This window comes from Penicillium paradoxum (assembly GCF_028828445.1).
Source record: "Penicillium paradoxum strain IBT 22861 chromosome Unknown utg000004l_segment0_segment0, whole genome shotgun sequence".
Taxonomy (NCBI): Eukaryota; Fungi; Ascomycota; class Eurotiomycetes; order Eurotiales; family Aspergillaceae; genus Penicillium; species Penicillium paradoxum.
This window is the reverse complement of record NW_026643182.1, coordinates 1,606,244-1,620,670: the sequence shown is the minus strand read 5'-3', so window position 1 is coordinate 1,620,670 and position 14,427 is coordinate 1,606,244. Positions and strand designations below refer to the sequence as shown.

Genomic DNA, 14,427 nt, shown 5'->3' with positions numbered 1-14,427 from the left:
CTGACCACTGCGGCAGCTCGCGTGAAAACCAAACAGCGATCTCGGGATGCAGTCCTCCGTACCCCGTAGTCAATGCTGTATACAGCCTATATGTGAGTAGATTAGTATGTAGACACCTCTACTTTGAAGATAGATATTCTCGTCGGTTCCTAGCCTCGTTTTCTCTTTTCTTATCGAAAGACCCGTCTAGAAAGATCCGACCTATCGTCTGCATCCGCTGAGCGTCAGTTTCCATTCGAAATTTCGTTGGGCAAACAGCCGTTCCCGCTTAGGGCCTTGGCTGCATACTCAAATGCGATCGAGTTGCGAGACCAGATGATACATCGTAGATAGTCGTGGCCCTGCAACAGGTGAGCAGCCTTTGAGTTGCAGGATGATCCACAGAATAAACGAGGACAAAGTCTAGATAGTAAACTACATGAGACCATTGGCTTGGCGGAAAGCCGAGGAATTTATTATGCCAAAAGCTTGGAAGAAAGCTTGGAAGCTTATATCTCTGGATGAGGTGAAGCGAACGGCTCGTTCATATGCCAAGTTTACTGGCCACGTTCGAGTGGGCTTATGGTTTCGTCTCTGTGATCTTCGCAGAAGCATCTTGTCTAGGTCCCTCATGGGCGAATATATGCGAGACTATCATGAAATGAGCTCATTCTAGAAATCGAACTGTTAGGATTCCCTAGAAGACTCGTGTGTGGGAAAGTGGAAGCCAGAATCCGCAAGATTATCGTGTTTGGGAGCCATATGAGTTATTCATCGTGGATCAATTTCTCAACGACAAGGAAAAGGTGCGTCGTCATAAATAGGGCCCTCATCACCTATAGAGGCGGTTTCGAGGGTCGCAACTAGGCAATTGGCCTTGGCTTCAAACATCCGCTATGTTTAGCCATTGAGCTCGGCGAAGGTTCCTACCTCCCTAATATGCCCTTTGACTCAACCAGTTGATCTTTTTATCGAAATGTAGGTAACCAGTCTAAAGCCTATGGCTTCTCGTATCTGGTAGCAATACCTTAGTCTCGTTCTCGGCAGTCCCGGATTCATGATGATGCAGAGCTTCGCAAATACTTTCTACCATTTAACTGGCTCCCTATATTCAAGCGTTCATCTAGGGAATTTACTAAAAAGGTTGAACTAATAACATTTCCCAAGCCCGCCACATGTATTGATCACATAAAAACTTATCCTATCGTCTGGACTCCAGCCTTAGGCACCCGATTGAAATGATACCTAATAATCATGTAAATGCTCATGTAGAACAAATATATCCTAGTCCCAAGCGTCAGGTATTCTGACGAACAGATCCATCCCCAGTGCGATCTCTTATGCCCGTGCCCGTGCCTGTGAAGTTGACCGAGGCACTCCCACTCATCCTAGCAGAGCCACCCCGTTGACATAGACTTGGGCATTTCCGTTGGTTCCATTACCGTAGACGACTGTACTGCCATTGCCAGAGACAACGACGCGGGCACCGCGGGTGTGTATGATCATCTCCACGTTACCGATTCCCCCCACGTAGCCTCCGTGGACCTCGTCAGAGCTGTCCTCGCTAGAGCTATCTTCGCTAGAGCTACCCTCGCTATGCTCGATGCTTTCGATGTCCTCACTGTCTTCACTGTCCTCGCTATCATCGCTGACATCGCTGTCCTCTGTGTCTTCGCTGTCCTCGGTGTCCTCGGTATCCTCACTGTCAGACGATTCTTGCTGGAAATCTGGCTTCTTAGGACGTATCTCCTTCTTATAGTTCTTCATGGGCTCTTTAGGCACTCTAGAGCGTTGCTTCACAACAGCAACCGGTGGGTAGATACTCGCCAACGTCTCCTTATCAGTGTCAGAGAGCACAATATTTTCAGGGACATCCATCAGCCCGCTCTGCGTATCTCCTCTTGCGATAGCGTAGTGCATAATCGACTTTCGATCGTACGCCTTGTCCCACTTGGAGTTGACAGCGCTATGCGTATCATCGTCGTAGTTGCGGCGCACCATGTCCAATTGCCATTGATTCCGGTTCATAAGCTGGCTATAGTTCCACCTGGCCTTGCAGTGCGGGTGCTTATGCTCGTGTACCAGGCCCAATACGTGCCCAAATTCGTGGAGTACGTTGGATTGCACCTTGGAATCAGTCGCGCCCTGCGTCGGCAGTCTCGGGTGCATATCGAGCCACATGGTGGGCTGGCCTGGATAGGCCTCCCCTTGAGATCCGATATAGGCTTTGGAATGGTCCGTGAATTGGATACGAATGTCGGAGGAGTTTATGTGCCGTTCGGATAAAAACTCGAAGCGGAGGCGCATGGGAATAGAATTATAATGCCTTCTGACCAAGCGTTTTACCGTGCTCTGTTCATATTCGCCTCCGTTTAGGAAACAAACATTGAGAACATGTTTGCTAGATGACCAGAACCCGGCCGCTGGCCCTGCGCCCATCTCTTGGCTGTTTGGGGATTATCGTCGGGTTCACAACTGATAGCGACTCCTGTTGAAAAGGAGAGCTGGAGGGATCGGATAGACTTTCTCTGTCAGTGGCCAAAGGCAAAAATGAACACATGCTGGGTTGGGATAAGAGAAGTCGGACTCGGAGAGTTGATACGTTGACATCTGATGGGAGAAGGACGTCTTGACTCACAGAATAAGAATATATCAGAAGATGCTAAACGTGTAAGAGCTAGGATGTATTCAGGACGGAGATACGACTGATTTATTGTAGAATCATGGCGGAGAGGGCATGTTCAAATAGTTCTCCTCCCAGCTTGTTGTATACACCGATACCCAGTGGTAACAACACCGTGATCGCAAGTTGTCCCAAGTCGGTTAGCTATAATACGAGGCTTGTATCTGTGGCAGAAGTCCACGGGGCGGGTGTGGGTTGAGATGCAAGCCAAAGGCTATGTTATGTGTTTAAGAAGGCACTGCGGAACATGAGGCGACCACTAGCATCGCAGTTTCCGTTCCCACAAGGGCAGATGGCGCGACAAATAGATGCGATGTTGTAATTTGCCTGGGTCAAAAGATGGCCAGTCTACGTGGCTGCCCTAGCGCGCATGCAGTCAGCAAGAACGAAGTGGCAGTGTCTCGGCTGGGGTAAACAGGGCCTATAATCATACCAGGTAGATATAGGGGATTCCGGCTCGTATTTTATCAGGCGCCACATGGGCATCTAAGCCGCACTGACAACGCAATTTTGAACCCCAATCAAAAGAAAATACATTGGTAATAGCTCTCCGGGGAAGGGGGAAACCGACTTTGACATTCTTTCTAATCCGACTACACCTTTAACCACCTTGAGCCTCCTTTATAGAGCCAATTGATGATTGAATCATGTATCAATATCAGGCATATCGAATAACTCCCCCAGATACGTGATAAAGTCCATCTCTTTGACCTAATGAGCTCTCTCTATGGATTTATCAAAATCAATACTAAGTCTAGGAGTGGGGTATGTACTACGTTGGATCGAGCCAAATCCCTGAGCTCCGGGACCTTGTACAATCACTAGCAGATGCCCAATTCTTCCAGCGCCGCGCGGATATTCAATTAGAGTCGGTATGTAATAGACGCCTGTCAATCCCTCTTCTTTGGTTTTTTTACCTAAGATCCAGGCCCTTTCAAGCAGCTCTTAAATACGTTAGCGCAAGACTAAGCTATAACTAACATGAATATGGCAAGTGCAACTCAGCAAGTCTCATTGTCGTTAAAGACATTCTCGCTAGTTACTATGCCTATGAATAATGACTTCAGACAATATCAAGATTTTATAACTAGGCAAATTATACTATTTGATAGCTCTATCTTTCTATAGCAACAGGTTGCATATCCTATAGCCTGTACCTATATCTATAGATTTGATTCGGTTAAATAATATAAGCTGCTCTCGTTTATTTTTGCTGTAGTTCACGGGGAATTGCTGAGCAGATGCTGGGATACTTAGTGACTCAGTGCAGCAATACAAATTTGGCTTGGCTTGTTGCTTTTCATCTATAAGCTTGTGCTTTGTTCATGTCCTCGACTAGTTATATAGGGAAAAGAAAAGACACCAAAAAGGATAAATTGAGGACCAGTCTCACAATGATGTTAGAGACATGAGTGAATTCAATCAAGCGGTTATATTCTTTTGTAGCAGACTTCATGAAAAGAGCACAATATCACAAAAGACCCGACCCGTAAATCCTTTTGAAGCTCCATACTTCCTGGAACGATGCGGAGGCACCACCTTAGAATTCAGGCACAAATGAGCTGACTCATCACCCCATAAATATTTTTGACCGCCCCGGAGGTTCTGCCGCATCCGCGGAATTTTTTTTACCTTTCTTCTTGAGAAATCAGACCGCAATCTGCAACTGCACGATTCGGTTTTGCCTATTCAAGAATGGCGCCCATTAAGCGCAAGGGGAATGCCCCCGAAGAAAATACTTCCCGCCAACCCCAAAAACGTGCTAAGGTTGGAGCGGAGGAGGCTAAGAAAGACTACAAGAAGCCACACGATGCCACATCCAGCGCTGGGAAAGCTTCAGAGCTTTCTGTGCTGCGCGACGATGAACCCTCGTTCCCTCGTGGTGGCGCAAGCATTCTGACACCATTGGAGCGCAAACAAATTCAGATCCAGGCCAACAGAGATGTCCTGTTCGAGCAGAAAGCAATTGGAACTCAGAAACCCTCCCAGAAGAAGCCCGCCGAGGATTTGGCTGAGGACAGCGACAATGACGTTGAAATGGAGGACGAAGAGACCACTACAACAACGAAAAAGTCGCGCAAGAAGAAGTCAAAGTCCAAGAAGTCCGCGGACAAGGGAACCGATGACAAGGAAGATGTTCGCATCGAGGGTCTTAGCTTCAAGGTATGTAACGCAAAGGTTTCTTCATATGACATTACTCTAATAAATTCAGCGCATTGTACCCGGAGCCATGATTTTGGGTCAGGTCTCTAGTATCAATGCCCACGACATCGCCCTTTCACTGCCCAACAACCTTACCGGCTACGTTCCTCTCACATCCGTTTCCAAGGGTCTCGAAGACCGACTCGAGAAAATGTTGAACGATGAGGGTGAAGATGACGATGCTGAGGACAGCTCGGATGATGAGTCTTTCGATCTGAAGGATCATTTCTATCTGGGTCAATACTTGCGGGCCTACGTTGTGTCTACCGGCGTCAACCCCGCCGATCCTAAGGCCAAGAGCAAGAAGCGCATCGAGCTGTCGGTCGATCCTAGACAAGTAAACACTGGCTTCTCGAAGTCCGATCTCGTTGTGAACTCGGCTGTCCAGGCTTCCGTTGTCAGTGTGGAAGATCACGGTGTGGTCATGGACCTTGGAATTGATGGCTCAGACCTGAAGGGTTTCATGTCCTCCAAGGAGACCGATCCCCATGTGGATTATTCTAACATCAAGGAAGGATCTGTCTTCCTTTGCATGATCACTGGTCAAAACCCCAGTGGCAATGTCATCAAGCTGTCCTCTAACTTCCAGACCTCCGCCTCGATCAAGAAGTCCAACTATCTCAGCGCGGCACCCACAATCAACACTTTCCTACCCGGTACCGCGGCAGAAATTCTTCTCACGGAAGTTACAGCAAACGGCATGATTGGAAAGATCATGGGAATGCTCGACGCAACTGTCGATCTGGTCCAGTCTAGCATTAATGGCAAGGTCGACTTGGAGAGGAAATTCAAGATTGGTGCAAAGATCAAGGGTCGTATTATTTCGACTTTCCCAGCTGCTGAGCCGCTTAAGGTTGGCTTTTCTATGCTCGACCATGTGCTCAAGCTCTCTTCCGATGCCCGCGGCCCCGGTTCTGCTGATGATGCGCCTGCTATCTCAGCAATTATTCCCGAGGCCAAGGTCGTGAAGGTTGATCACGGTCTGGGTGTATATGCTCGCATTGGAGAGACCAAGCATATGGGTTTCGTTCACATGTCGCGACTCTCCGATGGCAAGGTCGAAACAGTAGATGAAAGCTCGGGAGCTTTCCAATTGGACGCTGTCCACGAGGCCAGAGTCATTGGTTACAACTCCATCGATAACCTCTACATTCTTTCATTTGAGAAGTCTGTTATCGAACAGCCCTTCCTTCGCGTCGAGGATGTGACTGTGGGAGCCATCGTTAAAGGAAAGGTGGAGAAGCTTTTGATTGGCCCCACTGGTATGGACGGATTGATTGTCAACTTAGCCGACGGAATCACTGGTCTTGTCCCTTCAATGCACTTTGCGGATACTACGCTCCAGTTCCCCGAGAAGAAGTTCCGCGAGGGTCAGAAGCTTTCTCTGCGAATCCTCTCCGTTAACCTTGAGAAGCGCCAAATTCGCTTGACTTTGAAGAAGAGCTTGCTCAACAGCCAATCTGCTATCTGGAAGGACTACAAAGACATTACTCCATCAGCTCAGTCTCCTGGTACCATTGTCAACCTCCAAAGCCATGGTGCTGTTGTTCAGTTCTACGGTGATGTCCGTGGTTTCCTTCCTGTGTCTGAGATGAGTGAAGCCTACATTCAGGATCCGGCCCAGCACTTCAAGCTCGGCCAGGTCGTTAATGTTCACGCTTTGAGCGTGGATGCATCTCTTGGCAGACTTGCTGTTTCTTGCAAGGACCCGTCGACATTCACCGAGAAGTACCGCGAGGCCTTTGAAAACCTGCACCCCGGCCACCTTGTTTCTGGTATCGTCTTCGAGAAGTCTAATGACGATGTGCTTCTCAAGCTCGATGAATCTGGCCTCGTGGCTCGTCTTGACTCCCAGCACATTATCGACGGCTCTCCCTCCAAGCAGAGCTCAATGATGAACAAGCTCCGCGTTGGACAGAAGCTGAACGACCTTTTGGTTCTCAGCATCCAGCGTGCTCACCGTCTTATCAAGGTTTCCAGCAGGGCTAGCTTGAAGAAGGCTGCCAAGCAGAACAATATGCCCGGCCAGTTCGATCAAGTGCAGGAGGGCTCCATGATCACGGGCTTCGTTCGCAACATCACACCCGATGGTGTCTTCGTTGAGTTCCTCGGCGGTCTTACTGGCTTGCTGCCTAAGCGTCTTATCGAGGACGCCAACCTGGAGCAACCTCACTACGGCTTGTCAAAGGCTCAGACCATTGTTGTCAATGTGCAGTCGGTGGATCTGGACTTCAAGCGCTTCATCCTGAGCATGAAGCCCGTTCAGGCTACCCAGGCTGCTCCCAAAAAGGCAGCCAAGCAGACTGACGAGACCGTCGCCAACCCCGTCGATAACAATATCAAGACCATGTCCGACTTCACCTTCGGCAGGATTGTTGAGTGCAAGGTTGTTTCCATCAAGGCAACCCAAGTCAACGTCCAGCTCGCAGATAACATCCATGGTCGTATCGATGTGTCTGAAGTTTTCGATGACTGGAAGGACATCAAGGATCGCAAGCAGCCCTTGCGATTCTTCAAGGCCAAGCAAACTCTCTCCGCCAGAATCCTCGGTGTCCATGATGCTCGCAACCACAAGTTCCTTCCCATCAGCCACCGCACCGGAAAGTACCCTGTGTTCGAACTTTCTCTTAAGCCAAGCTACTTGAAGGCCGCCAACCCTGCCCCTCTGAACATGGAGCAGGTCCAAGTTGGATCCTCTTGGATGGGCTTCGTCAACAACGTTGCCGATGACTGCCTCTGGGTCAACCTGTCTCCCAACGTCCGCGGCAGACTCCGCTTCATGGATGCATCAGACGATTTGTCCCTGCTGACTGATGTGGAGAAGAACTTCCCCATCGGATCTGCTCTGAAGGTTCAGGTCACCGCCGTGAACGCCGAGAAGGGCCACCTCAATCTTTCTGCTAAACAGGGTTACGATAAGCTCAACTTCGAAGATATTTCCGCTGGCATGATCTTGCCCGGTCGTGTCACCAAGGTTACTGAGCGCCAAGTCATCATGCAGCTTGGCGAGTCTCTTGTCGGTGCGGTCAACCTGATCGACCTCGCAGATGACTACTCCAAGGCCAATCCCACCGTGCACGACAAGAACGAGGTTCTCCGCACTTGTGTCATCGCCGTTGATAAGGCTACCAAGAAGATTGCCTTGTCGCTCCGCCCCTCCAAGGTTCTCAGCTCCTCTCTCCCTGTCCAGGATCGTGAGATCACTTCACTCAAGGAGGTCAAGCCCAACGATATCATTCGTGGTTTCGTCCGCCGAGTCACTGATTCCGGTCTCTTTGTGGCTGTCAGCAACGATATCACCGCCTACGTCCGCGTCTCCGATCTCTCTGATTCGTATCTCAAGGAATGGAAAGACTCTTTCCAGCCTGACCAGCTCGTTAAGGGCAAGGTCACTTTCGTTGACGCCGAGCAAGGCAAGCTTCAAATGAGCTTGAAGGAGTCTGTTTTGGACCCCAACTTCAAGGCCCCTCTCACCCTTAAGGATCTCAGCGTTGGCCAGGTTGTCACCGGAAAGATTCGCAAGGTTGAGGAGTTTGGTGCTTTCATTGTCATTGACGGATCTTCAAACCTCAGTGGTCTCTGCCACCGCAGTGAGATGGCTGATAAGCGTGTCGAAGACGCCCGCAAATTGTACGATGCAGGTGATGCTGTGAAGGCCAAGGTCATCAAGATTGACCTTGAGTCCAAGAAGATCTCATTCTCCCTCAAGGCTTCTCACTTCCAGACCGAAGAAGAGGAGAGTGATGATGAGGACAGCATGAGCATCGATGGCCTTGGCGGTGTCGAACTCGGCGAGAACGACAGTGACGATGAAGATGATGATGAGTCCATGGGAGGCGTTGACGTGGAAGATGACAGTGAAGAAGAAGATGAGGAGGAGGATTCCGAGGACGATGAAGAAGTCACAATCCAGAAGCCCAGCAAGGCTGGCGGTCTCGGTGCGAGCGGCTTCGACTGGAGCGGCACCGCCAAGGACGACGATGCTGCACGTTCTGACAGCGACGATGAGGATTCCAAAAAGAAGAAGAAGAAGAACCGCAAGCCTGAGATCCAGGTCGACCGGACCGGTGACTTGGACGCCAATGGCCCTCAGTCCGTTGCCGACTTCGAGCGACTCCTTCTGGGTGAGCCTGATTCCTCGCTGTTGTGGCTGCAGTACATGGCCTTCCAGCTGGAGTTGGGCGAGATCGAGAAGGCCCGCGCCATTGCTGAGCGTGCCTTGCGCACCATCACCATGGGCCAGGATGCCGAGAAGCTGAACATCTGGGTTGCGCTGCTGAACATGGAGAACACCTATGGTGACGACGACAGCCTCGAGGAGGTCTTCAAGCGTGCTTGCCAGTACAACGAGCCCCAGGAGATCTACGAGCGTATGATCAGTATCTACATCCAATCTGGCAAGAACCAGGTATGTGTCATCTCTTTCGGATTTTATTTCCACGGATACTAACTATTTCACAGAAAGCAAGCGATCTCTTCTACGCCGCCCTCAAGAAGAAGATTTCTTCCCAGTCCCCCAAGTTCTTCTACAACTACGCCAGCTTCCTCTTCGACACCATGGCTTCCCCCGACCGCGCTCGTGCTCTACTCCCCCGCGCCCTGCAGTCCCTCCCTGCCCACACTCACGTCGAGACGACCTCCAAGTTTGCTCAGCTGGAGTTCCGCTCCGCCAACGGAGACGTCGAGCGTGGTCGTACCGTCTTCGAGGGTCTCCTGTCCTCGTTCCCCAAGCGTATTGACTTGTGGAACATTCTCTTGGATCTGGAGATCAAGGTCGGCGATGCGGAGCAAGTGCGCCGTCTCTTTGAGCGGGTCCTTGGCTTGCAGAGCGGCAAGAAGGGTCCCGTCAGCATTGATGCTAGCAAGAAGCTCAAGCCCAAGCAAGCTCGCTTCCTCTTCAAGAAGTGGCTTGCCTTTGAGGAGAAGCTTGCCGCAGAGAATGGCGATGAAAAGATGGTTGAGGAAGTCAAGGCACGGGCTGTGACCTACGTCAAGTCCCTGAAAGAGGATGAGTAAATTCTTCTATATAAAAAAAGGTGTGTTCGTCTGAACCCGTGGGTGTTTGGGGGCATTTGCATTCTTTGAATTTGTACATGTACATAGATAGCGACTCAGGAAATATCTCTCTTTTTTGTTAATTTCTGTTCCATGCTGTAGTGGACCTACCTACATGGACCTATATGAAGGGAAGTAGATACCTCACACCGGTAGTCCCCTGTCCACTCGTAGCTCCGTCGCCCAATGCAGTCCGGAGGATATAAGCAGCCAGAGTTTCCGCACGTGGAGTCTTGACCGTGAAACGAATTGACGGTGACCATGGACCCAATCAGTTCCGTTGCCTCCGCATCATGGCTGCCTCAGAACCTCGCACAGGGTTTCTCTTGGTCTTTATAATCCTTTCTCTGTCCGCTACTTCCAGTTCTTTCCTTTTGCCATCTGTTGGGTATGTTGTGTCTTTTGAGTGTTTGGGAGTCTTTTGCAGCGAAAATGAGCTCATTTCGGTCTTCTCAGAGCAGCTCCATGTCGAGTCTGCACTTCGATCCTTACAGAGACTCACTATATGCAGATGATTCGAAGGTCAATGGCCCTGTTGACTCCGTTGACCGGGTGGGGTATCCGGCCCGCTCATGGCATCAGGTCTGGAAAGCCTTGGCTTGGTCTTCGACATCGCCCGGTGCATTAACATCGAACACATCTAAACCCAAGTCTCGTCGTGCGCGATACTGTCAAGGGCTACTAAGCATTCTTTTCGTCATATTGATCATGCTGTAAGTTGAAGTCTAACTATACGAGGCATGTTTCTATAAAGAAGCGCTAACTGACCTATCACCGATAACAGAGGCATCATCCAATTTATCTCCATCACCTGCGGCATCGTCCTCTCGTTCTTCCCAGATGAATACGACCGCGCTGTTCATAACTGGCTATCAAGCTCTGAAACCGTGAATATCGCGGGAAACAACCACTGGCCTACCGATATCTCGCGCGATATCATCCCCGTCGGCTGTCACTCCCATAACGACTACTGGCGCCGGGTGCCACTCTACTCCGCGCTGCAAGCAGGATGCACAGGCGTCGAGGCCGACGTCTGGCTCTTCGACGATGAACTCTACGTCGGACACACCAGCTCGTCCCTCACAGAGCACCTGACCCTACGATCCATGTACATCGACCCGCTAGTGACCATCCTCGAGCGCCAGAACCCAATCTCCAAATTCCACCCGGGCATCGAAAGCCCCGCACACGGCGTCTTCGACACAGACCCGTCTCAAAGCTTAATTCTTCTAATCGACTTCAAGACCACCGGTCCGGCAACATGGCACGCCGTGACGAAGCACCTCTCTCCGCTCCGTGACCGCGGCTACTTAACCCACTTCAACGGCGAAGAGATAATCCAAGGCCCGATCACCGTGGTCGGAACGGGCAATACACCCTTCGATCTTGTCACCGCCAACACGCAATACCGGGACATCTTCTTCGATGCCCCACTCGACAAGCTTGTCGATGACGACCAGCCAGACAACTCCCAGCCAGGCGCACGGTCTCCCGTCACACGCACAGATCTTGGTCAAGGCCAGTCAGGCATGCCGGAGACTATCATGGCAAACACCTTCAACAACACGAACAGCTTCTACGCCTCCGTCTCCTTCAAAAAGGCAATCGGACATCCCTGGCCCTTCCACTTCACGCAAAGCCAGATGAACCGCATCCGCAGCCAGGTGCGTATTGCACACCAGAATGGATTGAAAGTGCGTTACTGGGCGCTGCCAAGCTGGCCGCGTAGTCTGCGGAACCATGTCTGGCGGGTCCTTGCGCAAGAAGGAGTGGATATGCTTAACGTTGATGATCTGGTTGGTGCTACGAAGGGGGATTGGAATACGGGCATCTTCAACTGGTGGCCGTGATATCTACATGATACATAAGTGGTATCGTTTTGCTTTTTTCTTACATTTTATGGGATATGGAATCATGCAATGGATGAGGCTGGCGTTTGAGCTTGGGGTTGTGATTTATGATACCTCGGCTGCTCTTTGATGTTCATGCCTTTTGTTTGATATAGACTACTTGCTTCGGATTTGCGATGTTGCTTTACATCTGATATCAAAAATGCAGATTCTGGGATATTGATACTGATGCTACTGAGAGAATGACAAAGTAAGAGTACGAGCAATTCTGCGATTCGGAATCGCTGCAATCATAAATCATATTTTGGTCTCTGTCGCTTTTAGCGCAGAAGTGAAAATGCCCTTTTCATATTCTGAACCGTCTGAATGCTGTTGATAGCAGACAGCCCGCCATTGACGCCATGCTTGTAAAATCAAATTAACCACATGCATAGAGCAAAGAAGTAAATATAGAGTCTCGGTCCCAAGGGGACCTTAGCAATCATTATAAGAAACGGCCCTCGACCAGCGGAGAGCCTCTCAACGCCTACAGAACACATCAAGCGAAGACATTTCGAGAACTTATAAACAGAAGAGCGCTTCTTCGCCGAACTCCCGGGCGACACTCCCCTCTTCACGAATAAGTCCGCCAAGCCAGTGCTTAGCAGTCTCGAAGTCCTTGGCACCGAACTTGACAAGCACGAACCCAGCGCGCACGCGTGCCGCAGTCCAAGTAACAGCACCCTGCAGGCTAAGCGAGGGCTCCGGCACCGACGGCGCATGGTCCGACCAATTACGGCCTCCAATCCGAGGCTGCGACTGGAACTGATGCAGAAAGAAGGACCCAAGAGCCTCGAAGACCGGACCAGAGAGAATAAGCGTGCCGACGACACCGTGCGGTCGCGTGCGCTCCGCGATGAGGTTCAGCGGTGTCAGCCCGGCGGGCGCCTGTGGAGGCAAATCGGCGCGGTTCGCTAAGCCGTTCTGCATATTGCGGTTCGTGCTCTCGACCTCGTCTTCGGACATATCTGAGTCGTCGAGGTCTTCGGACTCATCGTCTAGGATGACCGAGTCCCGCAGTAGGAGACGGCTTTTGCCTGTTTTCTCGTCTTCGGCCCAGACTTCGTTGCGGCCGCGCCAGAAGCGGAAGTTCCAGTTCTCGCCGCGCGAGGTCCGGCCTTGCGTTACCCAGTCCAGGACGCAGAGACTGCTGCGCTGGTCGCCTTTGGCGCTGGCGTCCACGGTGAAGGTTTGTACTTGGGCGTAGCGGCTGTGTTGGAAGGGGACTGAGGGGTCGGGGAGGTAGCAGAGGGCTGCTTGGCGGCCGATGTGAACGTCGAGGGATTGTTGGCTCATGTCGGAGAGGTGTGCGTTGGCGGGCATTTGTTTGCGGTGGCCTTTAATGACGTTTGGGCTGGTGCCGCAGTTATTTGGGTCTGTTTTGAAGATCTTGGTGCTTCCTTGTGGGGTTGTTACGACCATTCGCGTCCGCGGCTCTAGTTTGATGGATACTTCGATGTGATCGCCGGGTAGCAGCCCGCCGCCGTAGGTTAGGAGGTAGAGATGGACCGGGTGGGAGGGACATGTGTCTGATAAGCCGGCGGGGTCTGGGGTTGGAGTAAAACCGCCGGTGCGCGGGACCAATTTCAATGGATATTTGTAGGTGAGGGTTGTTAGGGTCGGATTGTTTGGTGGGAGGAGGGAGAGGACGACTTTGCCCTGCCCCGGCTTCGCAATGGAAGACTGAAAGGGCGAGGGGATTGGCATTGCTGGTTGTCGCATGACGGAGATGAAGATAGTAGATAAGCGTGGCGGTCGGGTGTTAATAGAGGCGCGAGATGAGAGTCGAGGAAGCTCTGAAAGCCTATGTTGTTTATGTTGAGTCGTGAAACCGGACTGCCATGACCTCAGAAACAGCGATTACCCCGGAGTTGAGAGGGGCGACTTGGTATATAAGCTCCGGAGAAGTGACGATTGTCCTTAGTCACGAACCCACCTTTTCCAGCGCCCATGCTCAAGGGGATATCCCAACGACTAGTTCTTGGCTCCCAGGCTAAAAGAGCAATGACACCGGGCATAACTGCGACATAATTGGGACGTCGCAGAAAATAAACGGTGGTCGATATTTCTATGACACAGAGTATCTCCGTATTGGCGTGAGACTGGTGGTGGTTACCTCTTGGCGACGCACTCGCTATGTCATTTGATCTACATGGCTCATTTCTGTCGACAGCAGAGTCGGACAAGCGGGTGAAGATCAGTCTGGGCATTCGAGATCAAAAGAAGATCATGGGACCTGCCAAAACACAGGCCCGTCGATATACATTGAGGTACCTAGGTAGGTAGCTCCGGAGAACATGCCGTATAATATTACCTACTCCGTACAACGTAGACGTCGGAGCAACAAACAAACGTTCCGGAAAGGCAAGACCCATCGCCAGCTGGACTGCTTCCTCGCGACCAATTGGGGTGTTTGAGAGCGCTTGGGGATCGACGTGATTTTGTAGATCCGATGCAATGGTGGCCAGATATCTAAGGCAGCCTATGCATCTCTGACGAGACGGTGCATATCGAAGGCTCCAGCAATACGCACCAGATCAATGATCTGCTGGGAGAGGTCAGATGCAGGTGGAAATGAAAGATCGTCTGTCGGATTTCTCTCACAAGCTCCCTCAAACA

General features: G+C 51.0%; 4 protein-coding genes across 4 annotated transcripts; 2 read left to right on the top strand and 2 right to left on the bottom strand.

The window, feature by feature from the left end:
- Positions 1–1,362: 1,362 nt before the first annotated feature.
- On the bottom strand, positions 1,363–2,160 carry N7457_004340 (uncharacterized protein; the record flags this gene model as incomplete). The annotated part of the gene is made up of 1 exon (XM_057175385.1): positions 1,363–2,160. One exon carries the CDS (start codon positions 2,158–2,160, stop codon positions 1,363–1,365), a length of 798 nt encoding a protein of 265 aa, XP_057032432.1.
- A 2,197-nt stretch (positions 2,161–4,357) lies between these two features.
- Positions 4,358–9,880, top strand: N7457_004339 (putative rRNA biogenesis protein RRP5; the record flags this gene model as incomplete). Its single annotated transcript, XM_057175384.1, has 3 exons — positions 4,358–4,825; positions 4,875–9,272; positions 9,326–9,880. The coding sequence occupies 3 exons, from the start codon at positions 4,358–4,360 to the stop codon at positions 9,878–9,880; spliced, it is 5,421 nt and encodes a 1,806-aa protein (XP_057032431.1).
- A 504-nt stretch (positions 9,881–10,384) lies between these two features.
- N7457_004338 (uncharacterized protein) lies at positions 10,385–11,769 on the top strand (the record flags this gene model as incomplete). The annotated part of the gene is made up of 2 exons (XM_057175383.1): positions 10,385–10,632; positions 10,704–11,769. The coding sequence occupies 2 exons, from the start codon at positions 10,385–10,387 to the stop codon at positions 11,767–11,769; spliced, it is 1,314 nt and encodes a 437-aa protein (XP_057032430.1).
- A 561-nt stretch (positions 11,770–12,330) lies between these two features.
- N7457_004337 (urease accessory protein UreD) lies at positions 12,331–13,530 on the bottom strand (the record flags this gene model as incomplete). The annotated part of the gene is made up of 1 exon (XM_057175382.1): positions 12,331–13,530. The coding sequence occupies one exon, from the start codon at positions 13,528–13,530 to the stop codon at positions 12,331–12,333; it is 1,200 nt and encodes a 399-aa protein (XP_057032429.1).
- Positions 13,531–14,427: the final 897 nt, after the last annotated feature.